The sequence below is a fragment of the Myxine glutinosa genome, chromosome 7, assembly GCF_964187855.1.
Source record: "Myxine glutinosa chromosome 7, kmMyxGlut1.1, whole genome shotgun sequence".
NCBI classification, from domain to species: Eukaryota; Metazoa; Chordata; class Myxini; order Myxiniformes; family Myxinidae; genus Myxine; species Myxine glutinosa.
This window is the reverse complement of record NC_136267.1, coordinates 5,129,559-5,150,465: the sequence shown is the minus strand read 5'-3', so window position 1 is coordinate 5,150,465 and position 20,907 is coordinate 5,129,559. Positions and strand designations below refer to the sequence as shown.

General features: G+C 44.0%; 1 protein-coding gene across 4 annotated transcripts in view; it reads left to right on the top strand.

The window, feature by feature from the left end:
- LOC137412114 (E3 ubiquitin-protein ligase HECW2) overlaps positions 1 to 20,907 on the top strand; it is a 318,934-nt gene that overhangs the window by 250,549 nt on the left and 47,478 nt on the right. For 3 of the 4 annotated variants that reach the window (XM_078781243.1, XM_078781246.1, XM_078781244.1), the window contains 4 exons: positions 1,136 to 1,245; positions 12,523 to 12,643; positions 17,111 to 17,224; positions 17,338 to 17,490. In XM_078781243.1, coding sequence (XP_078637369.1) covers positions 1,136 to 1,245; positions 12,523 to 12,643; positions 17,111 to 17,224; positions 17,338 to 17,490 — 498 coding nt within the window. The remainder of the gene's footprint in view (positions 1 to 1,135; positions 1,246 to 12,522; positions 12,644 to 17,110; positions 17,225 to 17,337; positions 17,491 to 20,907) is intronic. The other variant, XM_078781247.1, reaches the window with a different exon arrangement.

Sequence of the window (20,907 nt, the reverse complement as noted above, 5' to 3'; positions counted from 1 at the left end):
CCTGTCACCCACCAAAACTACACAAAGACCTATAACATCGACATCTATGTGAGAGATAGTTGCACATTTATGTGTAGTGTGAGTTAGATGTAATTGTATGAAGATGTCTATGTTATAGGTAGTTGTAGATTTACAGTGTAGGTTGGTGTGATTGTGTATTTTATTTGTTGTGGGATTGGGATTGGAAAATGTCAAAATATATAGTGATGGCAAAATCCATAAAAAGTGTGTGGTGTCCTATTGTGATGTCATTCCAGTTTTTTGGAATCCCATCCCGAAATGCTTTCTTTTCTTTTTTCTTTACGTTTTTTCTGACTTGCAGAAGAAATAAAGATTGAGCAATGAAATTTGACGTTGTTGCTGTCAAATTTTAAGTAAGAAGCAGATGTATGAGCTATGTCTGGCATCTTACAGAATGTTAAAATTGGTTGTTTTGTTGTCATATTTCACTTGAGTTGCTGTAATGTGATATTGTAATTTGTATTTGTATACCATCCATATACCATCCACATTCCATCCACACAGCATGAACATACCATCCACATGTCATCACATGCTATCCACATGCCACATCCAGACGCCACATCCAAACGCCACAGCCACACGCCACATCCACACGCCACATCCACACGCCACATCCACATGCCACATCCACACGCCACATCCACACGCCACATCCACACGCCGCATCCACACGCCGCATCCACACGCCGCATCCACACGCCGCATCCACACGCCGCATCCACACGCCGCATCCACACGCCGCATCCACACGCCACATCCACACGCCACATCCACACGCCACATCCACATGCCATCCACATGCCATCCACATGCCATCTACATTCCATCCACATGCCTACCACATCCACATGCCATCCACACACCACATCCACATGCCATCCACACACGCCACGTCCATACGCCACGTCCACACGCCACGTCCACACGCCCCGTCCACACGCCCCGTCCACACGCCCCGTCCACACGCCATGTCCACACGCCACATCCACACGACACACACACGCCATCCACATACCGTCCGCATCATTATAGCATCCACAATACCTTAAGAGAGTATAACAAGAGTGCTGGCAGGTGAACCTTTTTATAATGACTCTGTGCTGTGATCCAGCTTGTTTGAGGACGAGATCATGTCATTCGTACCTCCACCCACACTTCTTCATCCCAGCTTCAACTACTCCCCCCGTGGTTCACCGGGCTCCTCACCACAAAACTCACCAGGTTGTTGAAGCACTCTTATCAATAACTTATTATCTCTTAAGTTACCCACCTCAGAATAACATTATGTGACTCACAGTTTGTAGGCCTGAGGTGCTTGCAGATCATTTTACTTTCATAAGCGTACAATGAAAAGGTGCAGCGTTGTGGCCTCGTGAGTTTTGAAGACCGTCGACCATTAAAAGTGAAGGTCAAAGATTGCAGTGATCATCAGTGAAATTCAGGTGACAATGATGCATTTGTTCCTGGTTAAGCCTGTGTTTTGCCACAACAATTGTCCAGTATGATGAAGCCGGTACACGGGGAAAAATAGAGAATCGTCGGAAAGTGTCTGTAGATGAACATTTACGTCAAAAAATCGTAAATGCACATGTAAAAAAAGATTTTTTTAAAAATGAAACCTCAATCGATTTGTAGCATTTGAAAATTGTAATTTCTGCAACTGTGAACTGTGGAATAAAAATATCAATGAACATTTTACGTAAAACGTAAACGCGTCTGTAAAATAAATACGTCTGTAAAATAAATAAAATATATATGACATATACATATATATACACTTATTATTATTATTATTTTATTTTATTTTTTATTTTTTTTGTATACTGAATCGACGCTCGTGAAAGAGCTAAGTGAAACTATATAGTTTACAGTGACTATACAGTCACGTGAAAAAGTAAGTACACCCCATGTAAAGTTTTAACTTTTTCAACATACAGCTATTTGATCTTCATTTCAACAATATTGACAGATAAAGGTGATATAATATAACAAATATCATGAAACATTTACATTTTGTCGTCCATTGCATAATTTAAATAAACATAAATACAAATTTCGCATGTGAAAAAGTAAGTACACCCTTGGCTCTAATAGGTGGTATTGCCCCCTTTGGCAGAAACAACCTCAAGTAGGCGTTTCTCATAACTGTCTACCAGTCTCTGACATCGACTGGGAGAAATTTTTGCCCACTCCTCCATGCAGAATTATTTCAGTTGTGCGATGTTTGAGGGGTTTCTTGCATGCACAGATCGTTTCAAATCCCCCCACAACATCTCGATGGGATTTAGATCCGGGCTTTGACTTGGCCATTCCAGAAACCTCCATTTCTTTCTTTTCAGCCATTCCTTGGTGGATTTACTGGTATGTTTAGGGTCATTGTCATGTTGCAAGGTCCACCTTCGGTTGAGCTTCAACTCTCCGACAGATGGCCTCACATTATCCTCAAGCACCCTCTGGTACAATGAAGAATTCATAGTGGATTCTATGATGGTGAGCTGCCCAGGCCCTGATGCAGCAAAGCTGCCCCAAACCATAATATTTCCACCACCATGCTTTACAGTTGGTATCAGGTTCTTGTGGTCAAATGCTTTATTTGGTTTTCACCAAACATGTCTTCTGGTACTGTGGCCAAATAGCTCTACCTTTGACTCATCTGTCCAGAGCACATTGTTCCAGAAGTGCTGGTCTTTGCCTAGGTGTTCATTGGCAAACTTTAGTCTTGCCCTGATGTTCTTTCTGGACCGCAAAGGTTTCCTCCTGGCACACCTCCCATGTAGATCAAATTTGTGCAGCCTCTTTCTAATGGTAGACTCGTGCACTTTGACATCAACAGTGGCAAGAACTACCTGTAGGTCCCGTGATGACATTCTGGGGTTCTTAGAGACTTCTTTCAGCATCTTGCGGTCTGCTCTCGGGCTGAACTTGCTGGGGCGGTCTGGCCTGAACAAGTTGGCAGTTGTTTGGAATCGTCTCCACTTGTAGATGATCTTCCAGACAGTCGAACGATTGATTTAAAATTGTTTGGAGATCTTTTTAAATCCCTTCGCAGAATCGTAGGCATCTATAACCTTCTTCTGTGGAGTTTGCATTGTTGTGAGGTATTTTGAAGTATGTGGCGTTTACGTTGTTGTGAGGTATTTTTAAGTATGTGGCATTTACGTGGCTGTGAGGTGTTTTGAATTACATGGTAGTGAGGTGTTGTTTTGAATTACGTGTTGTTTACGTGGTGGTGAGGTGTTTTGAATTTCATAGTGGTGAGGTGTTTTGAATTACGTGTTGTTTACGTGGTTGTGAGGCGTTTTGAATTGCATGTTCTTTAAGTGGTGGTGCAGGTGTTTTGAATTATGTGTTGTTTACGTGGTTGTGAGGTGTTTTGAATTACGTGTTGTTTACGTGGTTGTGAGGTGTTTTGAATTGCATGTTGTTTAAGTGGTGGTGCAGGTGTTTTGAATTACGTGTTGTTTACGTGGTTGTGAGGTGTTTTGAATTACGTGTTGTTTACGTGGTTGTGAGGTGTTTTGAATTGCATGTTCTTTAAGTGGTGGTGCAGGTGTTTTGAATTACGTGTTGTTTACGTGGTTGTGAGGCATTTTGAATTGCATGTTCTTTAAGTGGTGGTGCAGGTGTTTTGAATTACGTGTTGTTTACGTGGTTGTGAGGCGTTTTGAATTGCATGTTCTTTAAGTGGTGGTGCAGGTGTTTTGAATTACGTGTTGTTTACGTGGTTGTGAGGTGTTTTGAATTGCTTGTTATTTACGTGGTTGTGAGGTGTTTTGAATTGTGTGGAGTTTGCGTTATTGTGAGGTATTTTGAAGTATGTGGCATTTACGTTGTTGTGAGGTATTTTTAAGTATGTGGCGTTTACGTGGCTGTGAGGTGTTTGGAAGTATGTCGTGTTTACGTGGTTGTGAGGTATTTTGAAGTACGTGGCATTTACGTGGTGGTGAGGTATTTTGAAGTATGTGGCGTCGACATGGTGGTGAGGTATTTTGATGTATGTGGCGTTTGTGTGGTGAAGTGTTTTTAGTAACATGGCTTCGTGGTGTTTATGTGGTGGTTAGGTGTTTTGAATTATGTGGTGGTAAGGTCAAGTATTTCATATACGGTACATATATCTGTGCAGTGTCTGTCACGTCTCTGAACTACTTCCTCAAATTTTGGTGAAATCATCCCAAATTTCCAGTCTCCCCTGCCCCTCCTGTGTGTGTACCAAAGCGGTTCCTTTAAAAAAAAATTTCTTTCTTTGACTTAAATTCTTATAAAAATGTAATATCACGAATATTACAAATCAATTTGTACAAAATAAATGTTTGTATTATGATTGATGGAAATCTTGACAACACAGCAACTCAGTCAGGTCATTATCATCAGTTAAAACAAGGCCTTGCATCGAGGGCGACGCATGGTGAGACGAGCACAGTGAGCCGGTCTACACTGGTGTGTGTATATACATAAATATATACAGTGCATAAAGAAAGCCTGCACCCCCCTTTCAAAGTTTTCACCTTTTGTTACCTTGTAGGCTGGAATTAAATTATCTTAAATCAGACTCTTTGTCCCCGTCGCACCGCGGAGCGAAAGGGGGACAATGGTTTTCCCCTCCGTCCGTGTGTGCGTGCGTGCGTGTGTGCGTATGTGCGTGCTTCCGTGCGTGCTTCCGTGCGAACGTGCGTGCATCCGTGCGTGGGTCCGTAAGCGAAGGACCGAATTCTAATTTGGTGTGTGGGTGCAACCCACGTCAAAATCCAAGATGGCCGCCGCCATGTATGTCTGACGCCATGTATGTCTGAACCTTGTGAGCGGAATATCTTGAAAAATAAGCGAAGTACCAACTTCTAATCTGGTGTGTGGGTGTATCTAGGCATAAGGAAGAACGCTATTGAAAATTGTGTCGCCACGTCAAAATCCAAGATGGCCGCCGCCATGTATGTCTGAACCTTGTGAGCGAAATATCTTCAAAAACAAACGAACTACTAACTTCTAATCTGGTGTGTGGGTGTATCTACGCATAAGGGAGAACGCTATTGAAAATTGGGTCGCCACGTCAAAATCCAAGATGGCCGCCTTGCGTCTTCCACTTTGTCAGCTCACATCACTTCAACGACGGGGGACCTAGGCATAACGCTTGTTCTCCTTTATTTAGGCATCATAACCCACAACTTCCAAGTGAAAAACAAATTCGACAAATTTCAGAAAATGCAAAACTAGAATATCTTGGTTGGATAAGTGTGTCCACCCCCCTTATAATAGCAATTGTAAATTAGCTCAGGTGTAACCAATCACTTTCAAAATCACATACCAAGTTGATTCGCCTCTACCTGTGTTAAATTATAATGACTGATTGTTTCAGAATAAAATCTGCTGTTCCTGTAGGTTCCCTCTGCTAGGTAGTTCATTTCACAGCAAAGACTCAACCATGAGCACCAAGGAGCTTTCAAAAGACCTCCTGGATAAAGTTGTGGAAAGGCACAGATTAGGGAATGGGAATAAAAATATTTTAAAAAATTTAAAAAAGAATTCCACTTTGACATTATGGGGTATAATGTGTAGATCAGTGACAGAAAATATCAATAAAATTAATTTGCAATGCTATTGCTGTATGCATCCTGACCAATAGGAAATGCCTACCACACATCAACCTGCCTGTGGTACAGCATTGGCTGCAGTACAAACTTCCTGGGCTGTAGATGGCTGTACCTCTGCTAAACTCGTGCCTAATAGGCGGAGCCTATGCAACTGTTTTGGCAGAAGAGCCTGTAAAAAAAACAATAATTATAAACATATATATATATATATATATATATATATATATATATATATATATATATATATATATATACATACATACATACATACATACATACATACATACATACATACATACATACATACATACATACATACATACATATATATATATATATATATATATATATATATATATATATATATATATAATATATAATATTCGGTAATTTGTTTCACATTGAATCGTAAGTATACAAGTGTTAACATCACATGAAACATGGGTTAACAATACATCGCCCCAGTCACTCATAAATTAATTTGTAAATCCAGTACCTGTGACATCATAGACGGTGTGGATAAAATCAAACATGTAGTTACCCTCGCCTGAGGAGAGGGTATTGCATTTGAGTCCGTTTGTTTGTACTTGCTGGAAAAAATTCCGGCAAGTATGTTGGTTGGTTGGTTTGTTTGTCTGTCTGTTTGTGCGCAGTACTACGCCTACATCATTGCACATGGCATCGCCATACTTTACACACATATTTGCCTTACCCTGGAATGGACTGTGCCTTGATTTGAATACTTACCTTGATTGATTACAACAGCAATTAATAAAAACGTATTATGATTAGAAACTCGCTGCGGGGTTTGCCGAGTCACCGCGCCCTCTAGCGGCAAAAATATATCAAAATAGCGCGGGCGAGCTGAACTGTCAATAAATTTAATGATTTTTGTCCGATATTGTTGAAATACTGCTTGTGATACCTCACAAGGGAAGAATAAGTACATTCACAGGGGAAGAATAAGAATAAGTAAGAATAAGTACATAAGATTTATAAAAAAAGTACATCCCGGCAAGTCCTCGGTCTCTGACCGATTTTTCATTACTTGCCGGAATAGATTCCAACAAGTATGTTGGTGGGTTGGTTTGTTACTTGCCGGAAAAAATTCTGGCAAGTATGTTGGTTGGTTGGTTTGTCTGTCTGTTTGTCCGCTTTTGCGCAGTACTATGTCAACATCGTTGCCCATAGCATCGCCATACTTTACACACATATTTGCCTTGCCCTGGAATAGACTGTGCCCAATTTTTAACTCTCTCGGCCCAAAGCCTCCATTATGACGTCATAATTCGATAATTCGACAAGTACAAAACTTCATCCAATCAAGATGCAATTTCTTGAGCGCCATGTCGTTTATGGTTGGGCACCATAAACTGGTGGAGAAAAAAAATAATTAATGATGACGTCATCAGTCACGTGGTTCGGCAGCCATCTTGGAAAAACCAAAAAACTTTGCACCTCTATATCGCCGAAAGTGCTGAATAGAAAAAAAATTGAGACATGGCTCATTGTAAAGAACTCTCCATACAACAACAACAACATGCATTTTAAAAGGCCATTTTCCCTGCTAGAGCGGGGGTTAGCCTTGCGGTCCCCATGACAATCTTCTCCATTTTGCCCTATTTTCTGCATCTCTCCTTGTTAACCCCCTTGCCCGCATTTCTTCTTCCACCATCTTTAGCCAAGTCTTTCTCGGTCTTCCCCGTCTTCTACTTCCTTCTACATTCATTTCCATCACTCTTCTCAACCAGTCACTTTCATCCTTCCTCAACACATGACCAAACCATCTCAACCTGTTCCTCTTCACAGCATCAATCACAGGCTCTATTCCCATCATCTTTCGCAATTCATCATTTGTCTTCCTCTCTCTCAACGATACTCCGCACATCCGTTGAACCATTCGCATTTCCACCCTTTCCAACCTTCGTTGCTGCTCTACGTTCATTACCCATGTCTCGCTCCCATAAATCATAACACTTCTCACACATGCAGCATACACCTTTCCCTTCAGCTTCAACGACACTCCCCTCATCATCAGCACGCCACTCAATTCCCGAAACTTCTTCCATGCACATCTCACTCGAGCAACCGTTGCCGAGTCTGATCCACCTTCTCCATTCAGCATGTCTCCGAGGTAGCAAAATGTTTTCACACCTTCCAGCTTCACACCGTCTCCAAGATCCAACTCAACATTTCCTCCATCTGCAGCTCCCTCTGTGCACACCTTACATTTGAATGTAGCTGCCACACTGGTTAATGACCCTCTCAGACCACTACATTTTTGATGAACCCACTCAGCGCACATTGTACACTGAATGGAGTTCACTCCGACACCCTTCCTACACACAGCACAGGGCCACTTCCCAGTTCTTTCCACCTCACCACAGGGCCACTTCCCAGTTCTTTCCACCTCACCACATGCTTTACCACTTGCCATCACCTTCGTCTTTCCGATATTCACCTTCAGACCTTTTGTCTCCATACATTCCTTCCACGTGTTCATCTTTTCCTTCAGTCCATCCATACTTTCCGCAATCAACACCAGATCATCTGCATACAACAACTCCCACGGTAAACCCTCCTTTACGTTCTGAGCCAGCACCTCCATCACAGCTACAAATAGTAGTGGACTTAGTACCGACCCCTGATGCACTCCCACCTTCACCTCAAACTCACCACTGTTCCCGTCCTTCGTCCTTACAGCTGTGCGCGCTCTTTTGTACATTGCCATCACTACTCTGATCAACCATTCCTCCACTCCTAACTTCCTCAATGCCCATGTCAATACTTTGCGTGGAACCCGATCGAATGCTTTCTCCAGATCAACAAACCCAAGAAACAACTTCTTCCTCTTCTCTATGTACTTCTCCTGCAACTGCCTCACAATGAAAAGCGCGTCTGTCGTTCCTCTTCCTGGCATAAATCCAAACTGCATTTCGTCGATCTTCACTTTCTTCCTTATCCTCCTCTCCAACGCCCTTTCCAATACCTTCATTCCATGCTCCAATAACTTTATCGCTCGGTACGAGCCACACTCCAGAGGGTCACCTTTCCCCTTGTATAGAGGGACGAGGGTACTCAGTTCCCAATCCACTGGGATGCGGCCTTCTTTCACCACCAGATTACAGATCTCTGTCATTCTCTTCACACCCCAACTTCCTGCTGCCTTCAACATATCTCCCACAACTCCCGTCGGCCCTCCCGCTTTTCTACCCTTCATTGCTTTTATCGCTTCCTCAACTTCCTTCTCAGTTATCTTCTCTGCCGGTCCTAAAACTGGGTTACTCTCTATGTTGCCATCCCATTCATTCTCTGTATTCAACAGCATTTCCATATATCTTTTCCATCTTCCTTTAATTCCATCTGGGTCGACAACGATTTGTCCCACTTCATCCTTCAAGCAGCTCACCCCCATCACATCACACCTCTCTTTCGCTATCTGCTTTGCAATCCTGAATACCGCTCTCTGACCCTCTTCCGAATCCAAGCGTTCTCCGAACATTTTCCTACATGCCTCCTGCGCCTTTGCTACCTCTTTCTTTGCAGCCTTCCTGGCTGCCTTATAACTTTCATGCTCTGCTGTTTCTGCTCCCGTACCCTTCGCCTTCTGCCATTCCTTGAACTTCTTCCTCTTCTCGTCAATCCTCTTTCCAACTTCATCATCCCACCACCATGTTTCCGAGTGCCTCGGTGGTCCTTTTGTCCATCCACATACCTCACCAACGGCTCCCAACAGACTAGCTTTCATTGACATCCAACCACTTTCAAGCTCAACCACATCATCCTCGACCCTACTCAGCCTCTCTTTTAATGCCTCCCTTACTGTCACCTCTTTCAACCTCCACACCTTCATTCTCGGTTGGTACTTCACCTGCCGAGCTCTCCTCGCACCTTTCACCCTTACGTCGCAGACAACCAAGTGGTGCTGTGAAACAGCCTCCTCCCCCGGGATCACCTTTGTGTCTCGGAGGTGCCCCCTATCTCGCCTACGCACCATCAGGTAGTCAATGGTTGTCGTCGACCCACCTGACGTGTATGTAACAAGCTTATTATCCTCTTTCTGGAACTGAGTATTACAAATCAACAAATCAGCTCCATCAGCAAACTCCAAAATCCTTTCACCTTCTCCATTTCTCACTCCATATCCGTAACCCCCATGAACTCCGTCAAAACCATCCATACTCCTTCCCACATGTCCATTTAGGTCTCCTCCTACCACAACAACTTCCTCATCTTTCACGTTTTCCATCAGCTTCTCTATCGCACACCAGAACTTGTCCTTCTCTTCATCGCTCCGACCAACCTGCGGAGCATATCCCGAGATGACGTTCACCAAGAGCTTTCCAATCATCATTTTCACCATCATCAACCTATCACTCACTCTAGTCACACTCACCACACTGTCTACAAACTCCTCAGAAAACAGGACACCAACACCATTCACGCCCTCCAGGCACCCTTGCCACACAAACTTGTATTTCTGTCCCTGCCTACCCTTCACCATTCTCACACCACTTCCCTTCCATCTCGTCTCTTGCACACAACATATGTCCACTCTTCTTCTGACCAATACTTCCACCACTTCTCCTGATCTCCCTGTCATTGTCCCTACATTCCATGTCCCAAACCTCAGAAACCGATCTCCACTTCGGGCTGTACCCTGCCCACATGTAGTTGTAATTGTCATGGTTCTCTTTTTGAGGCAATGTTTTTTTTATGGCCGGATGCCCTTCCTGACGCCAACCCTCTTAGTCGCCTCCTACGACACGCAGGGATACGGCGTACCTATTCTTTTCCAGGGTACACACTGGGAAACGTTTAAAACATGGAAATCCTGGGGGGGGGGGGGCGGGTGTAAAGAACTCTCCATGGGGAATAAAATATGTTAATGATGATGTCATAGATGCCTCAATTATGACGTCATAATTCAACAAGTACAAAACTTCATCCGATCAAGATGAAATTTATTGGGCATAATCTGGAATAAATGAGTTTAGAAAACAAATAATGATGACGTCATCGGTCACGTGGTTCGGCCGCCATCTTGGAAAAACCGAAAAACCTGATCCAAAATGGCCGATTTTTAAAAAAGTACATTCCGGCAAGTCCTCGGTCTCTGACCGATTTTTCATCTGTCTGTTTGTGCGCAGTACTACGTTTACATCGTTGCACATAGCATCGCCATATTTTACACACATATTTGCCTTGCCCTGGAATAGACTGTGCCCAATTTTTAACTCTCTAGGCCCAAGGTCAAGCTCAAGGTCACCCAAAACGTGAAAATCGTGACCGCAGCGTAAACCCGGGGCGAGGCAGAGTGATACAGTGGAAGGATTCGATGGTTTAAATGAAGCCGCGATGAGGCGGATTTTCATTGGGACCTTCATCCTGATTTCGTTACCTCTGCCACCAAAGGTGGATGGAGGTTATGTTTTCACCCCTGTCTGTTTGTCCGTTTGTTACTTGCCAGAATAGATTCCGGCAAGTATGTTGGTTGGTTGGTTGGTTACTTGCCGAAAAGTATGTTTGTTGGTTGGTTACTTGCTGGAATAGATAGAATAGATTCCGGCAAGTATGTTGGTTGGTTGGTTTGTTACTTGCTGGAATAGATTCACCGGAATAGATTTTGGGTGGTGAGGGGGCTTGAAGCCAGAGTTTAATCTTACAGCCACCATTTTGGTGCTCGCCGTCACTGCGATGCCAAGCGAAAGATGCCTCAGAGCTGTCACATTCACAATCGCTATGTCATATGTACTCCCGATACATGTTTCCTTCATTGTAAAAACTACCAAGTCAACAGTCAAAAGGATTTTGAGCCAATAGGTGTTACGGCCTTGGCAAGATCGATGGAGACAGCGATCTGTTAGCTTATACACCGCCCAAATAGCTGTGTGGAATTCTCTCATGTTGAGGTTAAACCCACGTCGTTTGAACTTTGGCAGAGGTCATTATTTACTTTTAATGATGTTTATATACGAATCATAAAGAAGGTAATTCGTTTTGGGTCGTCCTTTCCGCATATCTCGTGGGATTGTGAGTTGGAGAGACGACTGTGATGGCGGGGAATGGGTTGGCATTCTCTCAAGCAGGGATTCAACCTATGTCCTTATGTATTATTATTTTCATCCAAATGGCTGATAAAAAAAAAAGTACATTCCGGCAAGTCCTCGATCTCTGACCGATTTTTGATTTGTCTGTTTGTTTGTTTATTTATCCGCACAGAATAAATATTATTTTCTCTGCAGCCGTTGGTCCAATTGACAGGAAATTTTCACTATCGGTGTAAATCCACCTGTAGAATTTTTAAATTATTATTATGATGTTATACGTCACGTGGTATGGCCGCCATCTTGTAAAAACCGAAAACAAATTGCACCTTTATATCTCCGAAAGCGCTGCATAGAAAAAATTGAGACATGACTCATTGTAAAGAACTCTCCATGGGGAATAAAATATGTTAATGATTGCATAGGTGCCTCCATTATGACGTCATAATTCGACAAGTACAAAACTTCATCCAATCAAGATGAAATTTCTTGAGCGTCATCTAGGGATAAATTGGTGGAGAAAAAAATTAAAATGATGACGTCATCGGTCATGTGGTTCGGCCGCCATCTTGGAAAACCCGGAAAAAAAATTGCACCTCTATATCTCTGAAAGCGATACATCGAAAAAATTGAGACATGGCTCATTGTAAAGAACTCTCCATGTGGAATAACAAAAAAAAAAAAAAATGATGTCATCGGTCATGTGGTTGGGCACCATATTTGTTTTACCACAAAAGCCTTAAAAACCACTGAAAACACATCCTGGTGGGGGTCTGCAAACTCTGATTGCTCTTTCTTGTTATTATTGCAGAGAAGATGTACATTTTGGCTGATGTTTGATTCCCTGTCGATGTTGTTCCCATCAGGTGCTCAACGTGCTAACTTGCGTGCCCCGGCACCTTACAAGAGGGACTTTGAAGCCAAATTACGGAATTTCTATCGCAAGCTGGAATCGAAAGGTTACGGACAAGGCCCTGGAAAGATAAAGTGAGTTACCATCACCTGCTGTTGCTCATTGTGATTCCAGTGGGGAAAAAACACTTTTTATTTGTGTATATAAAGTCAAGGCTCATGGAAGAGCTTGGTTTATTCTAAATGTTGACTAGTTTTTCCTTTCCAGTGTTATGTAATTATTTTGCATTAAGGGGCTAACTTGATGATCAAATCCTTTAATTTGTGAGATTGGAGACTATGAGAGGACAATTTTACATCCAGCATGTACATTGCTCTGCATACAGTGATGATGCGATGTGCTCGTCCATGTGGTGATTGTGGTGGTGTCTATCAGGACAAGATGAAAATGAGGATCTGATTCCACAGACAGGGAAAAGTGGAATAAATGGGTGAAGATGGACAGACGGCTCAAATTTAAGAATGCAGACAAGAAGTGAGTTTATTGATGGACAAAAAAAAGTCAATCAATCAGGAATTAAAATTGGGCTATGCCAAAATAAAATAGAGAGTTCATGGAGCATCTAACCGGCACAGTTTTGAGAAAAAGGATATGAGAAGGGTCTTTTAAACTCTTGCTTTGCGTTTCCGTGGACAATCTACGTTTGTTAAGTTCGTGAACCTTGCATAACAGGTGTGGTGATAACTACGCGCTGCTATCCACCACCATATTTGTAATGATGCAGAATATCAAACAGTTATTCTGCCCTCAGAGCATGAGGACATGAATGTTCATTCTGTATTTCTCATTTACTTGGCCCTCAAGGTTATTATGAACGTTATTATTATTATTATTATGAAAACGATACTACTGTATTAAGAAACCTGGTCTAATTTGGCCGAAGCGGCCTAAAGGTGAGGAAGGCATGAAGCTTAAGGCCTATACGTACTGTCATTGGAAGATCCACAACGTCTATGCTTTCGATATTTGATGATCATTTTAACAATCGGTTTGTTTGTGTTTCACACTGAACGAAAAACGTAAGGTAGAGCATGGTGATTGTGATATATGATAGATTCGATGATATGTTCGGCCTGAACAGCATATAAATCAAAATGACGGTGTGCGGAGTCCGCCGTCGTATGCCGTAATGACATGACAGATGTAATCACATCACATCACACCTGTCATGTGACCAGATCCTCAGCTCTGATTGGTGTACAGTTGTGAGGGACATATATATGGACAGACAAACTGTTTTAGACGGCTTTGCCATATGGGCTACACCATAAATATTGCACCCATGTCCAGAGGAAACGGTTCAGTTTGGCATTTTAATATGAAATAGGGAAAGTTTAGAAACGAACGAACCCCTTAAGAACCTGATAGTATTCATAGAATGCTTACCCTGTGCAGTCAGGCCCTTCTGTTCTTGAAGGGGTTTTTTTCTTTGACCAAATATGGCTGCCAGACCATGTGAGCGATTACATCATAAATTTATATTCTCCAATGTAATTGTTGCATAGATCAAGCTCAATAAATTTCAAACTGATCAGACTAAGCATTGTCCCTGTCAAATTATGACATCATAATTGAGGCACCAATGACGTCATCGTTAACACTTATTCCCCATGCTGAGTTCTTTACAATGAGCCATGTTTCAATTTTTTCCATGGAGCAGTTTCAGAGATATCGAGGTGCAACGTTTTTCGGTTTTTCCAAGATGGCGCCTGTACTACGTGACCTATTGATTATCATTGATTTAAAAAAAAAAAAACCACCTTTAGAGGCCATTTTTCCCCGCAAGCGGGGGTTGGCCTTTTTCGGGAACCGTGGTTGTTGTTGTTTTTCGGTCCCCTTTTTGAAGCAATTTTTTTTGAATTTGAAGCAATAATTTTTGATTATGATAATCATATTGATAAATAATTATCATGATAAATAATTATATTATCATATTGATTATTGATAGCCCTGGTGTTGGGCTAGCGGCTAGGGTGCCGGCTTAGGATCCTAGGATCCTAGGTTCGAATCCCGGTCGATCGCTGAATTAACGCCAGGGGGGTTGACTCAGCCTGTCATCCTTCCGAGGTCGGCTAATTGAGTACCAGTTCACTGGTAATTCCCTGTTTGTCGTTAAAGGCGGCAAAAAGGGTTGGCGGCAGGAAGGGCATCTGGCCGTAAAACATTGCTTCAAAAAGGGGACCAAAAAACAACAACAACCACGGTTCCCGAAAAAGGCCAACCCCCGCTTTGCGGGGAAAAATGGCCTCTAAAGGTGGTTATATATTGATTATTGATAATTTATCATTGATATCATGATTATCATTAAAATATTCTTCAGGAGGAGGCACTCCTATGGAGAAAATTTAGTGTCCATCGGACCAACAATTGCAGAGAAAAAAATTCATATTGATAGGATCAAGCATTATACTTATGGAATTATGACGTCATAACTAAGGCAACAATGACATCATCATTAACATATCTTATTCCCCATGTGGGGTACTTGACATTGAGCCAAGTTTCATTTTTTTCCATTGAGTGGTTTCGGAGATATAGAGGTATAACGTTTCTCCAAGATTGCGCCTGTACCGCGTGACCTATGACATCATAATTATCACTAAAATTATAAAGGCGGAGGTGCTCCAATGGTGAAGATTTTGTGTCAATCAGACCAAGAATTGCAGAGAAAAAAATTCATTGAATCAAGCGTTTTTTCTATGCAGATTGTACTTGAAGTGTATTGACTACCTTTGCATCACAATAGGCCCATGGAATGAAATATATAATTACGAATGGACAAATGTGATACGAGTTCCACATGTGAGGGTTTCTTCACTTGAGAACAAATTCAAATCATTTGTGGAAAAATATTTTGAGCCTATTTGACCCCATATTCGTGATTACCCTCGAGACTATCCCTGACGTGACCAGTGACTATCCCCGACGTGACCGGTGACTATCCCCGACGTGACCAGTGACTATCCCTGACATGACTATCCCCGACGTGACTATCCCCGACATGACTGTCCCCGACGTGACCGGATACCATTCCTGACGTGACCGGTGACTATCCCTGACGTGACTGGTTACTTTCCCCGACATGACCGGTGACTATCCCCGACATGACCGGTGACTATCCCCAATGTGACCGGTGACTATCCCTGACGTGACCAGTAACTATCCCCGAAGTGGCCGGTGACTATCTCCGACATGACCGGTGACTATCCCCGAAGTGACCGGTTACTATCCCCGACGTGACCAGTTATTATCCCCGACTTGACCGGTGACTATCCCTGACGTGACCGGTGACTATCCCTGACGTGACCAGTAACTATCCCCGAAGTGGCCGGTGACTATCTCCGACATGACCGGTGACTATCCCCGAAGTGACCGGTTACTATCCCCGACGTGACCAGTTATTATCCCCGACTTGACCGGTGACTATCCCCGATGTGACCCGTGACTATCCCCGATGTGACCAGTGACTATCCCTGACGTGAACAGTAACTATCCCCGAAGTGGCCGGTTACTATCCCTGACATGACCGGCGACTATCCCTGATGTGACCAGTTACTATCCCCGAAGTGGCCGGTTACTATCTCCGACGTGACCGGTGACTATCCCCGAAGTGACCAGTTACTATCCCCGACGTGACCGGTGACTATCCCCGAAGTGACCAGTTACTATCCCCGACGTGACCGGTAACTATCCCCGAAGTGACCAGTTACTGTCCCCGACATGACCGGTGACTATCCCCAAAGTGACCAGTTACTGTCCCCGACATGACCGGTTACTATCCCCAACGTGACCGGTTGCTTTCCCCAATGTGACCGGTGACTATCCCCAACTTGACCGGTGACTATCCCCGACGTGACCGGTGACTATCCCCGACGTGACCGGTGACTATCCCCGACGTGACAGGTTACTATCCCCGACGTGACCGGTTACTATCCCCGACGTGACCGGTTACTATCCCCGACATGACCGGTTACTATTCCCTAACGTGACCGGTGACTATCCCCGACGTGACCGGTTACTATCCCCGACGTGACCGGTGATGATCTCCGGTGTGACCGGTAATTGTCCACGGCATGACCAGTGACTATCCATGGCGTGGCCGGTGATTTTAACCTGGCGTGACTGGTGATTGCGACCCGGCATAAATCGTTATTGTGAACCAACGTCACTGGTTGTTATAACCGACCACCCGGCCTTGATGTGCTGTCAGGTGATGTTGCTTATAAGCTTGGAGTGCGTATATTGGTGACTGAACGGTAATAATTTGGGGAAAGGAATTTGGGAAAACATTCCTTTTAAAGATACAAATTCCTTGCGAGTCAATGATAAGTGAATGACCTGACACCAAATTGAGTTTATTGGGTGAACTTCCAAAACAAGAATAAGGTGCTGATTAAACTATAGACATTGCAATGCAAACGTAGTATAGTGGAGCTGCCTGACAGCGATAAAAAGTCACATTTGGAACCATTTTTGTTCAGCTGCCGCTCAGTTATCATACCCGCAAAACCACAGTGAAACGTCGTGCTTTTCATCCACAGGCTGATGATGCGACGAGATCACCTGCTGGAAGATGCTTTCAACCAGGTGATGACGCATTCCCGCAAGGATCTCCAGCGTAGCAAGCTTTATGTGACCTTCATTGGAGAGGAAGGGTGAGTGTGAGCAATGACGGGCACACACGGTTCTATTGAAACCCAGCTGAGGGCACTATGTTGAAGTAAATTTACCATTGGTATCCGTTAATTAATTTACCTCTTGTTTGTAGCTTGGACTACAGCGGACCATCAAGGGAGTTTTTCTTCCTGGTCTCACGAGAGCTTTTCAACCCCTACTACGGCCTGTTTGAGTACTCTGCTAATGACACGTATACAGTGCAGATCAGCCCCATGTCAGCTTTTGTGGACAATCATCATGAGTGGTACGTTATTCACCACAACCCGCTGTAGTCTTTGACTCGTGGTTCACTTGCTTTCACAGCTTTTACAGTCTGCGGTCAAGTTCTTATGCGATACGATGTGCAAGTGTCGACAGAGTTGGTGCCTGAGAGACATTTTGCCGAAAACCTATCGGCTCGAAAGCATCTGGTCCCAGGAGATCACAAAAGCTTTGCAGAGACAAGCCTGGTTAGCTTTCAAATGAGAGACTATAGAACAGAATTGTTGGAAACCTGTCGGTTTAGGCACGACAATCATTGAAAGGCAGATGGTTGACTCTTACAATTGTCTTCAACAAGTGTTGATGGCGCCGTGCTGTGGCAACTCTGTGCTGCTCTTGTTTGTTTTTTATGTTAATCGCTCTGCATGCCTGTTTAGTTATAATCGGATGGATCTCTTATATATACACGAGACAACATGCCTGCTTCTGATCAGAATTTGGATTACTTTCTACGCAATTTGCTTGCTGGGAACGACATCGCAAAAGTTAACGATGAAGCTCGCTCGCACGGCTACTGACAACAATAACAACAACAATGCGGAATCGGGAAGAGGGGTATGCGAGCCGGCACCTGGATTCGACTACGGCGAAAGAAATTCCAACAACAACATGGAACCAGGAAGAGGGGCACGCGAGCCAGCGCCTTGGTTCAACTAAGGCAAAAGAAATTCCAATCTCCTCTGCCTAGCATCGCCCTCTCCAACGTTCACTCTCTGGTGAATAAGATAGACGAGTTGGTCATGTTACTTCACAGCCGGCGGGACATTAAGGATTGCTCCGCATTGTGCTTCATTGAGACCTGGGTTAATGAGACTGTCCTTGATTCTGCACTCAACCAGAAGGGCTTCACTCTACACCGGCCGACCGCACCGCAGATTATAACAAGTTGTGAGGGGGAGGTGTGTACTTCTATGTTAACAATAGATGGTGCGCTGACTCCAAAACTCTCTCTCGGTCCTGCTCTCCTGTGCTGGAGACTTTTACCATCAAGTGCAGACCATTTTATTTACCAAGAGACTTTACATCCATTATTATGATGGCTGTCTATATCCCACCACAAGCCTCTGCTCCAGCCGCAGCTCGACAGCTGGCGTTCTAGATCACAGAGGTTGAGAACGCCTACTCTGACTCTGCAATTATCATTCTCGGAAACTTCAACCATGTGAACCTAAGGAAAATCCTTCCCTGGCTAAAACAACAGATCCACGTTGCCACAAGGTATGATAAAGTCCTCGACCAATGTTACTGTGCCATTCCTGATGCTTTTAATGCTGTGGCCTGGGCCCCCTGAGGTCAGTCAGACCATAACTTAATTCTGCTGCTACCTAAGTACCGTCAGAAACTGAAGTCTGTCAAGCCGACGGTTAAGACTGTTAAACAGTGGTCTCCTGAAGCAACAGACAGGCTCATAGACGGCCTGGATATTACAGACTGGTCTGTTTTCAAACAAGCCTGCGCGAGCCTCGATGAGTACACCGACACAGTCACTTCCTATGTCCATTTTGTGGAAGCCACATGTATTCTGGCTAAATCAGTAACCATCTATAGTAACAATAAGCCATGGTACAGTAGGGAGGTCAAAAACCTCTGCAAGGAGAAAAACAATGCTTTTAGGAGTGGGGACATGGATGCCTACAAAGCTGCCAAGTACACATATGAGCATGCGGTGAAAAAGGCTAAGGCTGCATACAGCCACAAACGGAATCCAAGCTCCATGCTAAGGACAGCAGAGGAGTGTGGCATGGCCTGCAGGAGATCACGGACTACAAACCGAGGTCCGTAGCTCCCAGCAATGACATTAGTCTTCCTGACAGCCTCAATGATTTTTATTTCCGCTTTGATGTACCTGCACCCACCCCCCAGAGGGAACTTTCAGCAGTGGGCCACCTGGACCCTCCCTTTGTGATACAGGAACACAGTCAGAGCCCTGCTGCGTAAACAGAACTGCAGGAAAGCAGCTGGCCCTGATCTAGTATCAACAGCCACCCTGAAAGAGTGTGCTAACGAGTGGGCGCCTGTGTTAACTGACATTTTCAACTGGTCTCTGAGGCTCTGTAAGGTTCCTGTATGTTTCAAATCTGCAGTGCTAATCCCTGTACCAAAGAAATCCAATGTGTGCTGTTTCAATGATTATAGGCCTGTTGCACTGACCTCTGCCATTATGAAGGTATTTGAGCAGCTGATATGTAACCACCTGTCTAATGTTGTGTTGGACCCCTACCAGTTCGCATACAGAGCTGGTAGGTCTGTTGCTGATGCTGTCTCCCTTTACCTACAACACATTGAGGCTCCTGCTACCTATGCACGTGTTCTGTTTGTTGATTATAGCTCTGCTTTCAACTGTATTCTGCCTTTTAGATTGTTTGACTGCCTCCTCCACCTAGATGTTAATCAATCTCTGGCCCTTTGGGTCATTGACTTCTTACAGAATAGACCTCAGGTGGTTAAAATCAATAACAGATGCTCTAAACCCCTAAGTATTAGCACAGGAGCACCTCAAGGATGTGTGCTGTCTTCTCTCCTGTACTCTATGTATACAAATGACTGCATCTCCCATCTGGACTCTGTCAGAATGTTCAAGTTCGCAGATGACACGACAGTTGTGGGCCTCATCTCCTCTGGTGATGAATCAGCCTACCGTTCCGAAATCTCCCTCATGGTCAACTGGTGTCACAACAACAATCTACAGCTGTCCATCACAAAAACCAAAGAGATGGTTGTGGACTTCAGGAGGGACGGGATGGAGCTTTCGCCTCTGGTCATCAACGGCCAGGTGGTGGAGCAGGTGTGCAACTTTAAGTTTCTCGGCACCACCATCTCATCCTCTCTGAAGTGGGAGGATAACACCATCTCTATCATAAAAAGGGCCCACCAGAGACTATTCTTTCTGAGGCAACTCAGGAAGGTCAGGGTGTTAAGGGAGGGCATGCTCCAGTTTTATCACGCTGTCGTTGAATCCACACTTACCTTCTCAATAACTGTTTGGTTCAGCAGTATCACGGCCCAGGAAAAAAAGGAGCTCGACAAAGTCATACATACAGCCTCCAAAATCATTGGAACTGACCTGCCCTCTCTCTCCTATATCCACGAGTCTCGAATGCAGAGGGTTGGCCTGAATATCCTTAAGGACGCTTCTCATCCAGCCAACCCCCTGTTCGAACTCCTACCCTCAGGGAAAAGACTCAGAGCCCTCAAGGTCAGAACCTCTAGGTTCAGGAACGGCACCTATGCTACTGCCATCTGCATTCTGAATGCACAGTACCACTCCAACAACTATTAACTACTCATGAGCTTATAATGCACTTGGCACTTTCGCTGCAGGCCATTTTAAATGTTCTTATACGCGCCTTATAATGTATACTATGACCACTGAATGTTTGGAGGTTTTCCATGCCCCATT